The 21,716-nt window shown below is 35.0% G+C and overlaps 1 protein-coding gene across 4 annotated transcripts in view; it reads left to right on the top strand.

Annotated features, from left to right (window-relative positions):
- Positions 1 to 21,716, top strand: part of ZNF644 (zinc finger protein 644) — a 96,624-nt gene that overhangs the window by 38,513 nt on the left and 36,395 nt on the right. Inside the window, exon 4 of one of the 4 annotated variants that reach the window (XM_045846997.1) lies at positions 14,997 to 15,092. The exons of the other annotated variants lie outside the window; for them this stretch is intronic. Coding sequence (XP_045702953.1) covers positions 15,071 to 15,092 — 22 coding nt within the window. The 5' untranslated portion in view covers positions 14,997 to 15,070. The remainder of the gene's footprint in view (positions 1 to 14,996; positions 15,093 to 21,716) is intronic. 4 annotated transcript variants of the gene reach the window in all.

Here is a 21,716-nt window from a genome sequence, read left to right on the forward strand (position 1 = left end):
ATGTTTTACATGTTTCATTAAGTTTATATGTATTTTATTTTCTTTGGATTGATTGTAAGTAGCATTGTGATTTTAATTTCAGATTTCATATGTTCATTGTTGGTATATAGAAATGTAATTGATTTTTTCTTTGTGGTAAAATTCACCTAAAATAAATGATCAATTTTAAGGTATAAAATTCAGTGTCCTTTTAGATTTGCAGTATTGTGCAACAATCACCTGTAACTATTTCTATAATATTTCATCACTCCCAAGGCAGAGACCCTGTACCCATTAATCTTCCTCCTCCCAGTCCCTGGCAATCAGTCATCTGACTATTTTCTGTTTATTTATTTGTTTCAGCAGTATAGTATAGTTTCCAATGCACAAGTCTTTTCATCTCAGTTAAGTTTGTTCCTAAGTATGTTATTTTTGATGCTGTTATGAGATTATTTTCCTGTAAGAGTTTTTTGTTATCTTTTGAGTTTTCTTTTTTTTTTTTAATATTTTTATTTTTTTATTTTTTAGAGAGGGAAGGGAGGGAGATAGAGAGAGAGAGAGAAACATCAATGTGCGGTTGCTGGGGGTTATGGCCTGCAACCCAGGAATGTACCCTGGCTGGGAATCGAACCTGGGACACTATGGTTCCCAGCCCGCGCTCAATCCACTGAGCTACGCCAGCCAGGGAGTTTTCTATATAAGTTCATGTTCTCTGTGAATAGAGATAATTTTTGTTTTCCAATTTGAATCCTTTCCTTTCCCTTTCTTTTCCCTTTCCCTTCCCTTTCCTTTTCCCTTCCCTTTCCTTTTCCTTTTCCTTTTCCTTTCCTTTTCCTTTTCTTTTCCTTTCCTTATTGGGACTTCCACTGCTATATTTCATAGAAGTAGCAAGAGCAGACAGCGTTGTCTTGTTCCTGGTCTAGAGCAAAAACTTTAGTCTTTCACAATTGGGTATGACTTTAGCTGTGTGCTTTTTATAAATGGACTTTATTACATTAAGGCAGTTTCCTTTTATTCCTAGTTTATTGAGTTTGTTAAAATCATGAAATAGTTTCCCATGCTGTTGAAGTTTTGTCAAATTTTGTGCTGTTGAATTTTTTCAGATATGTTTCCTTATATCAGTTGATGATCATGGTTTTGTTTTTTTGTTTGTTTTTGTCCATTCTGTTAGTGTAGTGTATTACATTGGTTGATTTTTACATAGGTTAAACTATCCTTGCATTCCAGGGATAAGTCCCACTTGATCACAGTGTAAGAATCCTTTTAATGTGTTGTTGAAGTCAATTTGCTAGTATTTTGTTGAGGATTTTTGCGTCAGAATTCACCAGGGATATTGGTCTGCAGTTTGCTTATGTCTTTGTCTGATTTTGGTATCAGAGTATTGCTAGCCTCATTGAATGAACTTGGAATGTTTCCTTCTCTTTAATTTTTTTAGAATTTCAAGAAAATTAGTGTTATTTCTTCTTTACAACTCTCCAGTGAAGCTGCCAGCCCTGGAGTTTTCTTTGTTGGGAGGGTTTTAATTACTGCTTCCGTCTCCTTACTAGTTTTAATTCTTCATGTATTTTGTTGCTTCATGATTCAATCTTTGTTGATTGTATGTTTCTAGAAATTTATAGATTTCTTCTTGGTTATTCTTTTTTTTTTTGGTGTACAGTTGCTCAGAGCTTTCTTATAATCTTTATTTGTGTGGCATTGTTTGTAATGCCCTCTTTTATTTCTCATGTAGTTATTGGAGTCTTCTGTTTTTTATCTTAATCTAGTGAAAAGCTTGTTAATTTTGTTGACCTTTTCATAAAGCCAACCCTTTTTAAAATTTTTTTCTATTTTTTGTTTGCTGTTTTGTTTATCTTTGCTGTATTCCTTATTTCTTTTCTTCTCCCGGATTTGGGTTTAGTGTTCTTTTCTAATTTCCAGAGGTATAAATTTAGGTTGTTGATTTAAGATTTTTCTTATTTTTAAAAAGTATTTATAACATAGCCTTCAAGCACTGCTTTTACTGCACCTCATCAAATTTGGGTGTGTTGTGTTTTCATTTTCATATGTCTCAAGTATTTTCTAATTTCCCCTTTTTTCTTTTCTTTTTTTGAAAGATTTTATTTGTTTATTTTTAGAGAATGGGGAAGGGAGAGAGAAAGAGAGAAAAACACCAATGTGTGGTTGCCTCTTGCACGCCCCCTACTGGGGACCTGGCCTGCAACCCAGGCATGTGCCCTGACTGGGAATCAAACCAGGACCCTTTGGTTCAGAGGCCCACCCTTAATCCACTGAGCTATACCACCGGGGTTCCCCTTTTTCCTTTATTTGACCCATTGGCTGTTTAAAAGTGTGTTGTTAAATTTCCACATATTTGTGTATTTTTCAGTTTTCTTTGCTGCTGATTTCTAATTTTATTCCATTGTGATCACAAATGGTATTTCTAACATTTTAATCTACTTGAAATTGTTACAACCTGTTTCGTGGCTTAACATGTAGTTTATACTAGAAAATGTTTTATATGCTCTTGGAATAATGCATATTCTGTCATTCTTCAATAGTTTATTCTGTCTATGTCTTTTAGGTCCAATTGGTGCAGTATTCAAATTCTCTTATTTCCTTATTGATAATATGGTTGTTCTATCCATAGCTGCTTTCTTTTGTGTTTAAGTGGTCTTTCTGTTCATCATTTTAATTTTCTTTTGTATTGATTTTCCAGTTATTTCCTTGTGTTTACCGTAATGATTACAATTAATATTTTAAGCTTATACTAAGCTAGTTTGAATAATGTAAAATAGTGTTTCAATAGTGTAAAATCTGCTGTGACAGAGCTTTATCCCTCCTGTTTTATTGTTACTGTTGCAATTTACATCTTTATACAATAAAACTGGTGTTCATATTTACCTGTGTACTTCCCTTTATCATTGTTCTTTATTTCCTTTTATAACATTGAATTACAGTATAGTATCTTTTTATTGCAGCCTGAAGGACTTTCTTTAATATTTCTTATGGGCAGTTCTACTAGTGGTTAACTTTCTCAGCCTTTGTTTTTTTGGGACTGTCACTTTCATTTTTGAAGGATAATTTTTCTGGGTACAGAATTCTTGGTTGTCAGATTTTTTCTCTTAGCAATTTATAAATATCATATAAATACCTCCTGGCCTCCATGGTTTTTCGTGAGGAATTAATTTTAATATTATTAAGGGTCTCTGTTGTATATGACAGGTTGTTTCTGTATTGCTGCTTTTATTATTTATTCTTTGTCTTTGGATTTTAACAGTTTTATATTAACTGTGACTTAGTCTATAACTCTGCATTTATCCTACTTGGATTTGTTGAGTTTCTTGGATGTTTAGATTTATGTCTTTTTATTAAATTTTGGATGTTTATGGCCATTATTTTTTGAAATATTGTTTCTGCCTCTAGCTCTCTGTTTTTTTATCTCATTAAAAATATATTGGTACATTCTTGATGAATGTACATTTGTACTATGTACATTTGGTACATAGAGAATTCTACTCTATCCAATCCTTATTTATGCCGAAATGACTGTAAAACAGTTGTTCTTCAAGTGGCTCTTTTCACACACAGTCAAACCTGTCACAGGTGAACAAGTGTATTAAAACTACAACTTAAAGAAATATTTCTGATTTCTGTCATTGGCTCTCTTTGAAGACCTCTACCCTAATAGTATCTTCGTAGTTCACTACCTGTTATACCTACAGTGATGATGTTGACAAGGATTTGCTTCTGGTACATACATGGGCTGGAGGGATGTTTGGTCATGGAAATATTGGAATTTCTGGAGTATTACAACTTTCTTAAGGGTGTGAAGCAAAATATATGAAAAATTGGGAAGTTTTATGGAGTCTTCATTACATAGGCATGATCTATTACTACCTTAAGATTTAGTCCTTTCTTCCCCCAGAGGATTACTGTGAGGGTGAGCTAAAAAGTTTGAAGCTTCTCACTATGGCTTAGTCTTTTTGGTGACCAGCCCTGACCCAGGAGCTCATTAAGAGTAACCTCATTAGAATAAAAGATACTTTTATCGTGAAGGAAGTTCCAAGGGATTTAGGATCTATGTAAGATTTTCCTTTCATTCAGGAAATTACAAGGTACATTTTAGGAGCACTTTGTTAGGAACCAGGGACAGAGACCAGGTATATATTTCTTATGTGTCACAGAATTCTTTTATATATTCAGGGTATTAACCTTTTATTACATATATGATTAACTAATATATTCTGCATTCCATTAGTTGCCTTTTCCCTTATTATGTCCTTTGATTCAAAGAAGTTTTGAAGTTTGATGTAGTTCCATTTATCTCTTTTTACTTTTGTTTCCTGTACTTTCAGTGTCAAATCCAAGAAACCGTTGCCAAATCCAGTGTCATAAAACTTTTCATGTATTATTTTTCCTCTTGAAAAACAACTTGTTTTATAGTCATTTCAGCATAAATAAGAATTGCATAGAGTAGAATTCTCTTTCAGGCATTCTGTTCTTTTTTCCGTTTCATAATAATTCACTTACAACTAGTTAGGCATTTTCTAAGAGACTGGAAGGAGTAGACAAAACAAGCCAGAGTCAAGTTTTTATTCAAAATGTATTATAATGGGACCCATGCAAGAGAAGATAAAGGGTAGGGAACACAGTGGGGACACTGGAACATGACAACATGGCCAGGGCCACAGCCTCTACCTTTGGTGAGAGGGATGAAAAGAAAAGGCGAGAGCTGGATAAGAATTTTACAGTTTTAGCTCTAATGTGTAGGTCTTTGATCCATTTTGAGTTAATTTTGTATATGGTATAACATATAGTCTATTTGGGCTGGTATAACAAAATACCACACACTGGGTGGCTTATAAACAACACAGAAATTGATTTGTCACAATTCTGCAGGCTAGAAGTCTCCACATCAAGGTGCCAGCATGGTCAAATGTGCCTAGGGCCCTTCTGTAGGTTGTAGATTTCTTGTTGTGTTCTTACATGTCAGATGGGGCAGGGAGCTCTCTAGAGCTTCTTGTATAAGGGCATTTAAGCTCAGTGATGAGCACTCTTTCCCCCTGATCTAATCGCCCCAGAAGCCCACCTCCTAATGCCATCACAGTGAGCTTTAGGATTTCAGCATACGAATTTTGGAGGAGCACTAACATTCAGACCATAGCATAATATAAGCTAAGAATTTGGCTTCATTGTTTTGAGTGTGTTTATTCAGTTTTCCCAGCATCATTTGTTGAAAGACTGTTCGTTTCCTATCTGATGATCATTGGCATCCTTGCTAAAAATCATTTGAGCACATATGTGAGGGTCTATTTTGGGGCTCTCTGTTGTATTCCATTAATCTGTACATCTGTCATACTATTTTGATTACCGTAGCCTTGTAATAAATTTGAAATAAGAAATTGTAAGACCTGTAACTTTGTTGTTTTTCAGGATTGTTTTAGCTATTTGGGGTCCCTTGTGATTCCATATGAACTTGAGAATTAATTGAGGATTTACTCTAGTAACAACTTTGATATATATTATCTAGCAATGTTAATTATAATCATCATGTTGTACATTACATCTTTAGTACTTATTTATTTTACAATTGGAAGTTTGTACTTCTTGACCACCTTCCTTTAATATCCCTTTCCCCAACCCCCTGCTTTTGGTAACTATAAATCTGATTTCTTTGTTTATGAGTTTGGGGTTTGTGAGTATGTGGGTTTTTTTGTGTGTGTTTTTTTAATATATTTTATTAATTATGCTATTACAGTTGTCCCATTTTCCCCCCTTCACTCCCCTCCACCCTGTACATCCTCTCCCATCCATATCCCCCTCTTTAGTCATGTCCATGTGTCATACTTATAAGTTCTTTAGCTTCTACATTTCCCATACTATTCTTACCCTCCCCCTATCTATTCTCAACCTACAATCTATGCTACTTATTCTCTGTACCTTTTCCCCCCTCTCTCCTCCTCCCACTCCCCTGTTGCTAACCCTCCATGTGATCTCCATTTCTGTGGTTCTGTTCCTGTTCTAGTTGTTTGCTTAGTTTCTTTTGGTTTTGCTTTAGGTGTGATTGTTAATAATTGTGAGTTTGCTGTCCTTTTACTATACATGTTTTTTCTTTCTCTTCTTTCTTAGATAAGTCCCTTTAACATTTTGTAAAATAAGGGCTTGGTGATGATGAACTCCTTTAACTTGACACTATCTGGAAAGCACTTTATCTGCCCTTTCATTCTAAATGATAGCTTTGGTGGATAGAGTAATTTTGGATGTAGGTCCTTGCCTTTCATGACTTGGAATACTTCTTTCCAGCCCCGTCTTGCCCGCAAGGTGTCTTCGGAGAAATCAGCTGACAGTCTTATGGGAACTCTTTCATAGGAAACTGTCTCCTTTTCTCTTGCTGCTTTTAAGGTTCTCTCCTTCTCTTTCATCTTGGGTAATGTAATTATGATGTGCCTTGGTGTGTTCCTCCTTGGGTCCAGCTTCTTTGGGACTCTCTAAGCTTCTTGGACTTCCTGGAAGTCTATTTCCTTTGCCATATTAGGGAAGTTCTCCTTCATTATTTGTTCAAATAAGTTTTCAGTTTTTTGCTCTTCCTCTTCTCCTTCTGGCACCTGTATGATTTGGATGTTGGAACATTTAAAGTTGGCCCTCAGGTTCCTAGGCTTCTTCTCATATTTTTGAAATCTTGTTTCTTAATTCTGTTCTGGTTGAATGTTTATTTCTTCCTTCTGCTCCAAATCATTGCTTTGGTTCCTGGTTTCCTTACCTTCATTGTTGGTTCCCTGTACATTTCTCTTCATTTCACTTTGCGTAGCCTTCACTTTTTCCTCTATGTTATGACCATACTCAGCCATTTCTGTGAGCATCCTGATTACCAGTATTTGATCTGTGCATCTGATAGGCTGGCTATCTCTTCATTGCTTAGTTCTATTTTTGGAGTTTTGATCTGTTCTTTTCATTAGGACCATATTTTTTTTTGTCTCAGTGCAGCTATTACGTTGTAAGGGGCAGAGCCTTAGGTATTTGCCAGGGTGGAGCAACCCATGTCACCGTGTTGTGGTGCTGTGTGTGGAGAAGGGGTCCAAGAGGGAACAGTGCCACTTTCTAGCCTCTCAGCTGGCTTTCAGTCACTTCCCCTGCTACCCACAAGCAAACTAGGCCCTTCTGGTGGTGATTCCCGGATGGGTGGGTGGTTATGTGTACATTCTAGGATTCAGTGGGTCTTTCCAACGAACTCTCCTGTGAGGCTGGGAATTTCTCTTACCACCGCAACCCCCACATGTTTTTATGCTAGAGGTTTTGAGACTTTATTTCTCCACACTGGAACCCTGGGTTGAGTGGTCTGTCTTGCTCTTCAGTTGTTCCTCCCAGTTTATCTATATGCAAATGTGGTACGGCGTGTGGTCCACCCACGGCTGCTTTGCTATGCATCCTCTCTGTCCCGGGTGCCCTGCCTATCTCTCTGCCCCTTCTATCAGTCTGAATGAAAGTTTCTTCTTTAACTCGTTGGTTGTCGGACTTCCATATACTTTGATTTTCTGGCAGTTTTTGTTATTTTTGTTTGTAAATATGGTGTTGTCCTTCTTTTGGTTGTGCAAGGAGGCAAAGTGTATTTACCTATGCCTCCATCTTGGTCAGAAGTTCTGTTCTTAATGTGTTCCTATTTGCTGAGTGGGTTTTTTTAAATCCTAAAATGCTGTTGAATTTTGTCATATTTTTTTGTATCAATTGAGATGGTTATGCTCTTTTGTCCTTCCTTCTGTTAATGTGATATATTACATGATTGTCCTATATATTACATATATAGGACTATCTTTGCGTTCCAGGAATAAATCATTCTTGTCTATGTTGTATAATGTTTTGAGTATATTGTTGAATTCTGTTTGGTAGTATTTTGTTGAGGGTCTTATTCCCTTTTGCATTTGGATAATTGAAGGCTCACAGATGCCTATAAAAGTACAGCCATACTGCAGTGTATACTGTACTTTCCTCTGCCCTTACTACTAAGGAAAATATGTTGAACAGAATGTGATAATATATTTTTAATAGATAATCATTCATACTCATATATGCCTGTATTTGGTTGCACATACCTCATATTAATCCCAACATAAAGTAATCGTGATGCCTGGATTCTAGACCATGGTTTTCAATCATGGCCGCACATTCAGCTCCCTAAGAGATTTGAAAACAATATATATTCCTTTTATCTATAATATATAATATTTTAAGATATATTTTTAAATAATAGTGCCAGAACCACATTTCCAAATTCTTCAGAGGGAGACTGAGCATCCTTTTTTTTTTTCTTTTTTTTAAGATCCCTACGTGTGTCGCAGGTTCGATTCCCAGTCAGGGTACATGCCTGGGTTGCAGGCCATGACCCCCAGCAACCGCACATTGATGTTTCTCTCTCTCTTTTTCTCCCTCCCTTCCCTCTCTAAAAATAAATAATAAAATCTTTAAAAAAACATAAAGATCCTCATGTGCAGACATGTTTGAAAAACCTGTTGTAGATCATCCTGACTATGTATTAAGAGTTGTATCAGCATAATTAAGAAAGCCTTGGACCTTAGCAAAATTGAATCAGACATTTCAGGGAAGAAGTTCTTCAGTCTATTTTTGAAAAGACTTAAGTTTTTCTGAAGCACAGCTAGGTTTCTGACCACTAGACCACAATTGTTTCAGCCATAGAAAGGTACACTCCGCAAACTATTTTAATTACAGTCATTTGCAAGGGCCCCAAATATAAGTTATATATGTTATGGGCTGAAAGGAGATACATATGTTTTATATATCAGGTATATAGTAGCTAAGTTATTCTCTTCTGACCAATGATGAAATTGACACGGGCATCTATCCAGGTAGAGTTCTATTTCATTGCTTCACAGGGTCGCAGTAATATGTGTGGACAAGATTAAAATTTTTTCTTAGGCATACCTGTTCATATACCCAAACAGATTTCTTAAGTTGCAGTATTTAGCATATGTTGCAGTAGACTAGAACCTTCATATGCAATGTAATATAAAACATCTCATTGGTTCTGTCAGGATGCACATATTAGTCTGCAAGCGCTGCCATAAGAAAATACCATGGGCTGTATGGCTTAAACAACAGAAATTCGTTTTTGTTTTCTTACAATTCTGAAGGCTAAAAGTTAGGGCAGTTTTTGTTTCTCCTGAAGCCTTTCTCATTGGCTTACGCAGGATCACTTTTTTTTGCTGTGTCTTTACATAGTCTTGTTTTCTGTGGGCATGCACCATTGGTGTCTTTGTATGTCCTGATCTCTCCTTATAAGGTCACTGGTCTAATTGGATTAGGGCCCACCCTATTAGCTTCATTTTAACTTAGTTACCTCTTTAAAGACCTTGTCTCCAAATACAGCTATCTTTTGAGGTACTGGGAATTAGGGCTGTAACATGATATTTTGGTAGGGGTAGCACATTCATTCTATAAACAGTGATTTCAAAATGTTTTGTAACTGAATGAACTAATGAGTTGAATAAATTACTTGTAATTTTTAAAATGAATGTTTAATCATACTTTTAGAACATAATAGCAAGATGTAATGCATTGTCAGATATGTAATTTTTGGTTTACTTTGGGAAGCTGATAATGAATGCATTTGTGTTATCTAAAAGTTATACTAAAGTATTTAGGAAAAAATGTCATAAATCTGAGAGGGAGTTAGAGTCTTACCTTTTTGTCAATCATGATATGAATTTGTTTTAAAAATTCATTTTGACCAATTTTAATTATAATAATATCATATTTATACTATGTATCAAAATTATACAGTTCAATATGGAGATGGTTGCTGTTTAGGCACGTGGAAGCTAACGATAGAACAATAATTATTCAAGAGACTTATATTCTTATTTTTCTATTAGTGGCAATATTAAACAACCTTTCATCTTTTGTGCACACATGTAAGGCTAGTGAAAGTCTACCCAGAAACCTGCAGTGTGTCTGGATAAAAACATTGATAAAAAGAAAGTGTGCTGCCCTGACTGGTATGGCTCATTGGATTGAGGGCCAACCTGCAAACCAGAGGGTCCCCAATTGGATTCCCAGTCAGTGCACATGCCTGGGTTGCAGGCCAGGTCCCCAGTAGGGGGCGCGCAAGAAGCAACTGCACATTGATGTTTCTGTCCCTCTCTTTCGCCCTTCCCCTCTCTCTAAAAAAATAAATAGAATCTTTTTTGAAAAGTGTGCTTTGTTTAATTCCCATAATTGACTGATTACAAGCTTTATTATCCTTTATAGTTAGTCTGCACTTTGTGTCTTCATTTAGATATTTGCACACATACTAGTTGTTCAAAACAGTGTATATGAGGTCTGTCCAGAAGATATCCAGCCTTGTAATATTATATCTAGGTACATTTATTGAAGAAGACACAAGATATAAGAAATATTGTACGTAGGACAATGACATCTTGGTCCCTTTCAGAAAAGGCATCTTGAGGTCTCACACAGTTCTATCAGTTGCCATCAGCTGCCCTGTTGAATTTTCCTGAATCTCATCAATGGTCTGGGATCTCTCCCCTTTCAAAAGTGTTTTAGTTTTGGGAAAAGCCAGAAATCACAGGGTGCCAAATCTGGGCTGTAGGGGGGCTGAGTCACCCAGGTGATTTGATGTTTCACCAAAAAACTCTGCACAATACATGATGTGTGAGTAGGCACATTGTTGTGATGAAGCTGTCAATCACCAGGTGCTCATTGGCATTATGAATCATCTAAGTAGTTTCTGTGGGGGAGTGTTCAATCTTAACGTAAAATTTGATGCGGATTCATTGCTCTACTCGCTCAGCCATTTTGAATGCCATGTTCACACAGTACACATGCTTATTCAGCAGCATCTAACACTCCCACTGATGAGTACAGTGAGGTCATCATTGTTCATGTATGTGCATTCCAGTCCACTCTCCTTGTCTGCCAGGTTACATCAGTATCACACAAACTGTTCTCATTATATTAACAGTGGCTGGACTTTTCCTGGAAAGACCTTGTACAAGAAGAGATATGATTCCCGTCTCTTGAAATTTTGGTTCATTGGGAAAAAGAGATTAATTAGCAGTTACAGTCAATTGAATATTTGAAAGGCATTAAAACTCTGAAACTGACAGTTCTTCAAAGCATATGATAAAGGCCCTGGCTGGTGTAGATCAGTGGATTGAGCACAGGTCTGTAAACCAAAGAGTTGCTGGTTTAATTCCCAGTCAGGGTACCTGCCTGGGTTGCAGGCCATGTCCCCAGTAGGGGGTGCGTTAGAGGCAACCACACATTGATGTTTCACTCCCCCTCTTTCTCCCTCCCTTCCCCTCTCTAAAAATAAATAAAATCTTTTTTTAAAAAGCATATGAAAAAAGTATTTGAAATATAGAGTTCAAGTAAGGCTTCTCAGAGTAAATGATGTTTAGAGCTGTGATTTGAAGGAAGTTTTGAGTTAAAATTAACTAAGTTTATGTGATGGAGGGCTGAGGAGGGGAGCAGAGGATTCCAAACCACAGAAACTGCATATACAAAGGCCCTGTGATAAGAAGGATTGTGTTGGAAAATTTGAGAGAAGGCCAGTTGGTTGAATTCCTGAGTACTTTTTGGAATAAAGTGTGAAGCTAGACTGGGGTAGGGCCCATCCAAGCCATTTTAGCTATGTTTAAGATTTGGGACTATGTCCTCGGAGAGAAAAACATTGTGTTCCACAGAGAAGTAATGAACTCTGCCTATAGGTGTGAAGAACTGATTAGAATGGAACCAATAGAGCTGCTTAGAAGACAATTTGGAGAGATGGGAAGATGATCTATAAGCAGAGAAAAGGCCTGAAACAGATCCTTTTCTATTCTCACTCCTGTACTTAAAGACAGTGACATTGTTATTAAACCTACAAGTCTTTTACTATGTGTGTTTTTCATTAATTTCTAAAGCAACTTAAAGTCTTTTAAGAAAATACGAAATTCAAAAACAACAAGCAAGGGAAAGGAAGCACTAAAGCATTGTATTCACAGTCCCTTGCTTCCTAAGAAAAATTTAACATTGAAACTTTAAGTCCATCATAGCAATACATACTTTTTTCACAAAAGATTGAACCTCTTTTGATATGTTTTTAAATTTTTGTACCAAGATATTTTACATTCTTATCTACCTAATTTATTGAAAGATTGATTTCTTTCCATTCCAATGTTGTATTCCAGTATAACTTTTTCTATTGCTTCAGTGATATTTTGGAAAAAGAATTTCCTACCACTTGGTGGCACTACTTGGCTTAAAAATGAATCAGAATGTCTTAACTGTGCTGTTCTACATAAATGATTAAGTTGAGAGGGAATATATTTGATATTAAGCAACTTAACATTATAAATGTTTCATTCTGATTTTGTATATGACATAATTAGTGGTATAAAGTCAAGTTTTATTAAACTGTCATGGAATATAAAAATGTAAGTCAAGACTTACTTTAGAGAAAGAAGCAAATTTTTGATACAAATCATTTATATTCTGTCTTAATCCTCTTTATTTGTAAATGTCAGGAAAAATATTTTTAATATTTTTAATATTAGAAACAAACATCTTCAACATTCCTTTAATATTAACATTTTCAGAGATATGTGTTTTGTTTTACATAAAGCTAATTTTGTTTTTCAGGTGATAAATGGAACATATAGGAAAACAGAAAATTTAAGTTATTTAATTATGTATTACTGCAGCATTCTGAAAACTCAGTCCTTTTAAGACATTTTATTTATTTTGTTTAATTGGACAAAGGATCCTGAACTATAAGATGTGGAAAATTATGTCCCCAGATATGATTTTAATTTCTAAAGTATGTTTAACTGTTGATTTCTAGGTCTCACATACAGCATATAAAATACCTTTTTTTTTTAATATAATACATACAGGGAAGTACACAGAGTGTAAGTATAGACTTCAGTGACACGCGACAAAGTACACACTCCATGACCACCAACATCAAGAAATAGAATACTGCCGGCAACCCAGAAACCCCATTTCCTTTCCCAGCCACTCTGTTTTTCCTATATCCTGGAGTGATCATGGGCCTGGCTTCAAAGAATATAGCCTGTTTTTTCTTTTTAACTTGATTTTGCACTTTTATATAAATAGAATTATATACTGTTGCTACTTTTCTCTGCTTACCTTGCTTATTAGCATTATACTTGGATAATTCATGAATGTTTTTACATGAAGCTATAGCTGATTAGTACATTTTATCACTATCATTTTTACTTTTGGACATTTGGATTGAATAATGCTATCATGAACATTCTTGTACATGTTACTTGGGGCACATGCACAACACTTATTTTGAGTATATGAAGTCTGTCCAGAAAGTATTCAGCTATGTAATATGAAAAATAAAGGCATTTATTGCAGAAGATACAAGCTATAAGAAACATTGTAGATAGGACAATGACACCTCAGTTCCCTTCAAAGTAGGTACCTTTGGACCTCACACAGTTTTCTCAGTCACCATCAGCTGCCCTGTTGAATTTTCCTGAATCTTATCAATGGTCTGAAATCTCTTCCCTTTCAAAATTGATTTTATTTTTGGGAAAAGCCAGAAGTCACGGGGTACCAAATCTGGGCTGTAGGGGGGTTTAGTCATCTGGGTGGTTTAATGTTTCGGAAAAAAGTCCTGCGCTAGACGTGATGCATGAGTGGGCGTGTTGTGGTGAAGCTGCCAGTCACCAGTTGCCCATAGCTGGGGCCTTCTGACTCATCCGAATAGTTTCTGTGGAGGAATGTTTAAACTTGAATGTTCAAGTTTAATGCAAGAGTTGATGCAGATTTGTTGCTCCACTCTGTTATTTTGAATGCCATGTCCGCATAGTATACAACCTCACTCAACAGTGTTTAACCGCCTCCACTGACTACTACAGTGAAGTTGTCATTGTTCACACATGCTCATTCCATTCCACTCTCCTTAGCTGCTAGGTTATATCTATGTTGCACAAACCTTTCTTGTTATATTAACAATAGGTGGGATTTTTCCAGACAGACCCCATATACAAGGAGTAGAATAGCTAGGTCATTAGTGTATTACGTGTTCACATTTAGAAGATAACATAAGAATTGTTTTCACAGTGGTTGTACTTTTCCCATTAACAGGATATGAGGGTTCCTATTGATCCATATTCTCACTAATATTTGGTATTAGTAGCTTCTTTAACTTTAGTCCTTCTGTAGGATGCATTTCCTTGATTTCAAATGAGATTTAGTACTTTTTCATAAATTTATCGACTGTTTGGATATCCTCTTTTGTGAAGTCTCTTCTCCCCACCCCTTGCCATTTTTTTGTTACCACTACTGAGTTTTCTGTTACTGATTTAAGGAATTACATATTTTATGGATATGAGCACCTCTTTTCTATTGGAGTTTCTGTCCTTTTTGTTTTGTTTTTAGGAGATTTTGTGTATAGTAGATACAAGCCCTTTGTTTAGTTACATTTATTGGAAAAACATATCCCATTTTGACTTCATTTTTTGATGAAAGGAACATCTTCATTTAAAAAATGTTTGTTTTTAGAGAGAGGGGAAGGGAAAGAGAAAGAGACGAAGAGAAACATCAATCATGCCTCTGACATACCCCCAACCCAAACACCTGGATGGCATTCCAGGCATGTGCCCAGACTGGGAATCAAACTGGTGACCTTTCTGTTTGCAAGATAACACCTAACCCACTGAGGGTCTTCATTTTAAATGTAGTTTGATTTATCATTATTTTCCTTCAAAGTCAGTGCTTCTTGTGCCCTACTGAAGAAGTCTGTCCCTGCTCCAACGATATGAAGATACTCTCAATGTTATTTTCTATACCTGATTTTCAACCTTTTCCATCTCATGGCACACATAAACTAGTTACTAAAATTTTGTAGCACACTAAAAAATGTATTTATTGCCGATCTGACCAAAAATATAGGTAAAATTTTGATTCACACCAGATAGCTATTGTTGTGTTGGCTGTTGTCATTTTTTTAATTTAACAATTTTTTTTTAATCTTCACCTGGGGACATTTTTTTAATTGCTTTTAGAGAGAGAGGAAGGGAGAGAGACATCGATGTGAGAGTGAAACATTGATTGGTTGCCTCCCATATGCACCTGGACCATGGATCAGACCCACCATCTAGGTATGTGCCCTGACTGGGAATTGAACCTACAATCCTTCAGTTTCAGGATGATGCTCCAACGATCTGAGCCACACTGGCCAGGGCAAATCTGTTGGGATGTCACAAGTCATATTCTGGGCAACTTCATTATACATTTGTAGGAGAATTAGAGTGAAAAAGGCAAATACAGTCTTAGTATTATTATGAAAACAGTTGTGATTTTGAAGATTTCCCTAATAGGATCTTGGGAACTCCCAGGGGCTCTGCACACTGCACTTTTGGGAACTGCTTTGCAGCATATATCCTTGACCTCCAAGAGTCTTAATATTACTTCATATCTTTCCAGACAATGCAAAGAACCTAAAACACTTTAATTCTATTAATTCTCCCCCTTACTTTTTGTTCAGTGTATTTGCTATAATGCTCATGTATTTTTAACTCCATATATATTTTAATTTCCACAATATACTATTTTATGTCATTATTTTAAATGTACCCACATACTTATTGTTTTATAACTTTTTATTCCTTCCTGTATCTTCAGTTCTCCATCTGTGATTATTTCTTTTTTTTTTAAGAGCACCTTTTAGTGTATCATTTGTTGTAGATTGGTACTGAAAAAAATTGTCTTAGTTTTTGTTGTCTGGCTATGGGCTCTATTTCATCTTTACTTTTGAATGATAGTTTTCTACTGGTTAGAATTCTGGTTTGGCAGTTCTTTCCTTTATGGCTTTGCGATAGGTTTTTATGTTTTTTTTACTTTTCAGTTTTTTACTTTTCAGTGTTGACATCCGATATTGTATTAGTTTCTGATGTACAGCATTTTCTTTTAACAAGAATATTATCGCTTTGTGTTCTGCCTTCTGTTATTTCTGTTAAGAAATTAGTTGTTAATCTTGTTGATGCCTTCCAGCCAAAAAGACCAGGAAGAACACCTGTAGCTGGACAAGTTTACATGTTGCACAGAGATTCTGCACGCAGCAGGGAACTTTTGTCTCTGTAAGAGGGTGTTAGGAAGAACCTATTATAGAATTTGGACTTCAGTTGGGTAATTTTAGAAAAGGTCTAAGAAAGTAGAAGTTTGCTTTAAATCGAATTGTCAGAACATACGGTCATTTTATGATGCCATCTTCCCTTTTTTACTTGTGAAATTCACATACATTCATCATTTTAATTGTACAATTCAGTAGTATTTATATGTTTACAATATTGTACAACTGCCAGCTTTTTGGTTTCAAAACTATTTCAACACTCTTGTATCCATTAAGTAATTATTTCCTAGTTCCCCTACCCCCTTTCCACTATCACCTGGTGGTAACCCTGTACTTACTATTTCTATGGATTTGCCTATTTTGATATTTCATGCTATAAGAACCTACAATAGAGGACTTTTGTGTCTGGCTTCTTTCTCTTAGCGTAATGTTTTCAAGGCTCATCCAAGTTGTAGCATGTACTTTGTTTCTTTTTTTTTTTTGTGGCTATCATGAATAATGATGTTATAAACATTCATGTACAGATTTTCTTGTATACATATGTCTTCAGTTCTCCGGGTGTATATATCTCGGAGTTGAATAACTGGGTCATATGTAATTCTATGTTACCTTTTTTAGGAAACACCAAACTTTTCCACAGTGGGTACACCATTGTACATTGTCACCAGCAATGTTTAAGGGTCTTTATTTCTCCACATTTTTATATTCTCAGTAACACTTGTTATTTTTCTTTTCTTTTTTTAATTAAAGCTATTCTAATGGGGGTAAAATAGTATCTTATTGTGGTTTTCTTTGGGATTTTCTTAATGACCAAGATGTTGAACTTCTTTTCTAGAGCTTGTTGGCCATTTATATATCTTTCAAGAAATATCTATTCGGGTCCTTTGCCCATTTTTAAAATTGGGTTATCTTTTTGTTGTTAAGTTGTTTATACATTCTGGACATTAAACCCTTAAAAAGTATATACTGATAATGACCTTTGGTGCACAAAAGTTTTTATTAATGTCCAAATTATCTATTTTTTGTTATGTTTTTTGCTCTCAGATCTAATAAGCCATTACCAAATCTGGCATCATAAAGGTCCACCTTACTCTAGACTTCACTCTAAGAGCTTTATAGGTTTAGTTGTTGTATTTTATATTGTTGATAAATTTTTATTTCTGTACATGATATGAGGCAGTGGTCCAACTTTATTCCCTTGTATGTGATTGTCCATTTTTTTTCAGCATCATTTGTTGAAAAGATTATTTTTCCCCATTTGATGGTGTTAGCACCTTTGTTAAAAATCAGTTGGCCACAGATGTTTGTGTTTATTTCTGGATTCTCAGATCTTCTATTCCATTGATCTATATTTCTACCCTTATGCTAGTAACACATTGATTATAATAGCTTTGTAGTAAATTCTTAAGTTAGTGAGTCTTTCTACTTTATTTCTTTTTCAGTATTGTTTTTGATCCTTAGGGTCCTTTGCAGTTCGATATGAATTTGAGGATCAGCTTACCTATTTCTGAAAAAAAAAAAAAAAATGGCCATTAGCATTTTGATAGGAATTGCATTGAATCTGTAGATCCCTTTGGGAAGTTTTGCCATCTTAAAAATGTTTCATATTTGAATCCATGAACATAGATGTCTTCCCATTTATTTAAGCCTTCTTTCATTTCTTTCAGCAATATTTTGTAGTTTTTTAGTGTGCAAGTCTTCTGCCTCATTGGTTACATTTAGTCCTATTTTATTTTTGGATGGTTTTGTAAATGGAATTATTTTCTTAATTTTTTTTTGGTTCAATCATTGCTAGCATAGAAAAACAATTGCTTTTTTGTATGTTGATGTTACACCTGCAGATTTACTTCGTTGATGATATTAACGCTAGTAGGGCGCGCGCGCGTGTGTGTGCGTGTGTGTGTGTGTGTAGTCTATGGGATTTCCTGTATTTGGAATCATGTCACCTGCAGATAGAGATGGTTTTATTTCTTCAACCCTAATTTGGTTTGTTAAATAAACACTTTCATTTTTCTTGCATAATTGCTATGCCCAGGACTTTCCAGTACAATGTTTTAATAGCAATGGTGAAAGCATACAGTCTTGTGTTGTTACTGATCTTAGAAAGGAAAGCTTTCACCATTGATGTGTATGATGTTAGCTGTGGAGTTTTCAAGGATGCTCTTTACCCTGTTATGGAAATTCCTTTCTATTCCTAGTTTGCTGGGTATTTTTATCATGAAACAATGTTGGAATTTTGTAGTGTTCTTTATGTATCTATTGAGATTAAGTATTTTTTCTTTGTTCCATCAATATGATGTATTACATTGTTTTTCTTATATTGAAACATGGTTGCATTTGTGGAATAAATCTCACTTGGTTATGATATATAATGATTTTAATGTGGATTCAATTTGGTAGTATTTTGTTGAGAATTTTTGCATTCATATTCATAAGGGTTTTTGGTTTACTTTTGGTTATCGTTGTTTTAGTGCAGCAATTTTCAACTTTCTTCATCTCATGGCACACATAAACTAGTTACTAAAATTCTACAGCACATCAAAAAAGGTATTTTTTGCTGATCTGACAAAAAATAGGTATAATTTTGATTCATTCACACCAGACGGCTGTTGTGTTTGCTGTTGTTTTTTTTTTTTATTTGACAGTGTAAGGGAAAAGAGGTCAATATTCCTGACTAAAGAGTCAGGTATTGCATGTTTTAAAAATTCTTGTTGCACCCTGGCTGGTGTAGCTCAGTGGATTGAGCGCGGGCTGGGAACCAAAGTGTCCCAGGTTCGATTCCCAGCCAGGGTACATTCCTGGGTTGCAGGCCATAACCCCCAGGAACCGCACATTGATGTTTCTCTCTCTCTCTCTCTATCTCCCTCCCTTCCCTCTCTAAAAATAAATTAAAAAAATAAAATATTTAAAAAAAAAATTCTTGTTGCACACCAGTGTGCCTCATATTGCACACTAGTTGTAAATCTGGTTTTGGTTAATGCTGGCTTCATAGAATGTGTTAGGAAGTGGTCCATCTTCTTGTTTTGGAAGAGTTTGTGAAAGATTGGTGTTAATTCTCTAAATGGTAAAATTACCAGTGAAACCATCTAGTGCTAAACTTTTCCTTTTTGGAAGTTTTTTGATGATTGATTCAGTTTCTTTACCTGTTATAAGTCTGTTTAGATTTTCTATTTTCTCTTGAGTTAGGTTTTACAATATGTGTGTTTGTAGGAATCTGTTCATCAAAATTATCTAATTTGTTGGCCTCCAATAGTTCATAGTATTTTGTGACAATTTCTCTAAGGTCTGTGTAATGTTCCTATGTTTGTTTCCTATTTTAGTTATTTGCATCTTTTCTCTTTTTTCCTTAGTCAGTTTCTTTGTCAGTTTTACTGATCTTTTTAAAAAGCCAACTTTTGATTTGATGCTCTCTATTTTTATTCTCTCTTATCTGTACTCTAATTTACTTGCTTTCATCTGCTGGCTTTGCATTTAATTTGCTCCATTTCTAATTCTTTAAAGTGTAAAACTAGGTTATTGATTTGTCATTTTTTAAATGGAGGCATTTGTAGCTACAAATTTCCCTCTGAATACTGCTTTTGTTGGATTTAATATTTTGGTATGTTTTGTTTTCATTCATTTGAAGATTGCCTTCTTAATAAATTTCATCTGTAGAGAAGGCAGACTAAGGCTAGGATTTGATAAAGGTAAAAAATCAACTCATTTAGTGAAAGAAAGGGCAGTTTGTGTCACCCAATGGCCTTGTCTAAAGGGAATATTTTGTGAGATATTTTTATGTTCAACAGGAGTATAGTATGATTTAGCTGCAAGTATTAGATTAGTTCTTAGACATCAGGAGCTGCTTTTTTTTTAGTCTAATTATGTCTCTTTGTAGACATTCTTTTTTTCTGTAACTACTAGTACTTTTAAGATTTTCTCATTGTCTTTGATTGTCATCAGTTTTACTGTGATGTATCCAGGTATAGTTTTCCTTTTAATTATCCATCTTAGAGTTCTGGTGCTTCTGGAAACATGGCTTGATGTCTTTTGTCAATTTTAGAAAATTCTCAGTCATTATCTCTTCCAAGTTTTGATTCTATCTCATTTTCCTTTTTACTTCTGGGATTTCCATTAAATATGTGCTAGATCTTTCCACTCTATCTTTTTGGGGACTTCTTTTCTCCATTTTCCATCCCCTCGTTTCTCTTTGCTCATTCTAGATATTTTGTTCGGACCTTTTTCTAGTTCACTAATTAACTTTTTGTTTTATTTCAGTAGTTTTTTTTCCAGTTTTATGATATACAATTGACATGCTATAGTTAACTCTTGAATTGTATCTAGTTTTTAGTTTTGTTGCATGGTGGCCAGACAATATGGTCTACATGATTTCTATCCCTGCTGGAAATTTTTCTGTGGTCATTATAATAAATAGTCAAGTTTTGTAAATGTCTCACTTTTGTTTTTAAATAAGAATGTCTAGTTCCCTTTACATTTATTTTTAATTTACTGATTTTAGAGGGAAGTGGGGAGAGAAAGAAAGTGAGTTGGAGAGAGACATCAATTTGTTGTTCCACTTATTTATGCATTCATTTGTTTATTCTGTGTGCCACAACAAGGAACCTGCAACCTTGGTGTATTGGAATGACATTCTAACTAACTGAGCTACCTGGCCACAGCCAAAAGTCTGTTTCTTGTATAGAGCTCTCCATGTATTTGACTGATGGTCTTTAAATCTTTTCCATGCCCCATATAAGAATTTTGAAAAAGAGGCAGCCGTTGAAGTGTTCTGAGGAACATTGTATGTCTTAGGTTTTGAAAACTATCCCTCTGGTTGTTGTATCAAGAAAAGATAAGGGTAGATGCGCTAAGACCAGATTAGGAAGGTGTTGAAATTAGACAGGGAAGAGATAATAGCAGACCTGGGCATAGCAATAGTGAGAAGTGATTGGTTCTGGATGTAATTTGAAGGTAGTAAAAATAGGATTTCCTGATAGTTTGGATATGAAATAGGAATAAAAAAGAGTAAGGAAGACTTCTGCAGTGTTATTGACCTGAACAATTGCCAGAGATGCAGAAGTTTGCAGGTTTGAATTTGAGAACCTGTCTTTTGTAACGTGACCAAAAAGTGTTCTTAACAAGAGGAGATGGGTAAGGGAAACTAGAATTTTTTTCCTTGATCTGTTGGCTTTTGTGAAGAAGTGTTTATTAAACCCTCCCTCTGTAACTGTCAATTTCTCCTAATACTTCTACAAGATTATGATTATATATTTGCAGCCATTTTGTTGTATGCAAAGGGATTGAGTACTATATTTTCTTGGTAGATCTTATTACATATTATATTAATTGGTATACTTTATTAATATATAATTTCTATCTTTATTAGGCTTAGTGATTTTTGCCTTAAATTTCATTTGATTTTTTGATAGTAGGTATATATTTCTTTTCATTAATATTTGCCTAGTTTATCTTTTCATAATCTTAATTTTAATTTCTGTATTTCTTCTATAAACAACATATTGCATCCTTAAAAACAAAACAGTACAAATATGAATGCCTTTTTCTTAATATAGTCACAATAAATGTGAAAACTGAGGTGTTTGGAATTTTTATGCATTCTTATTTTTATTTTTCCTTTGTTGTTTTCCATCGTTGCTTTTTGTTTTTATTGAATCAA

The sequence above is a fragment of the Phyllostomus hastatus genome, unplaced genomic scaffold, assembly GCF_019186645.2.
Source record: "Phyllostomus hastatus isolate PE091 unplaced genomic scaffold, TTU_PhHast_1.1 phas_contig_524, whole genome shotgun sequence".
NCBI lineage: Eukaryota > Metazoa > Chordata > Mammalia > Chiroptera > Phyllostomidae > Phyllostomus > Phyllostomus hastatus.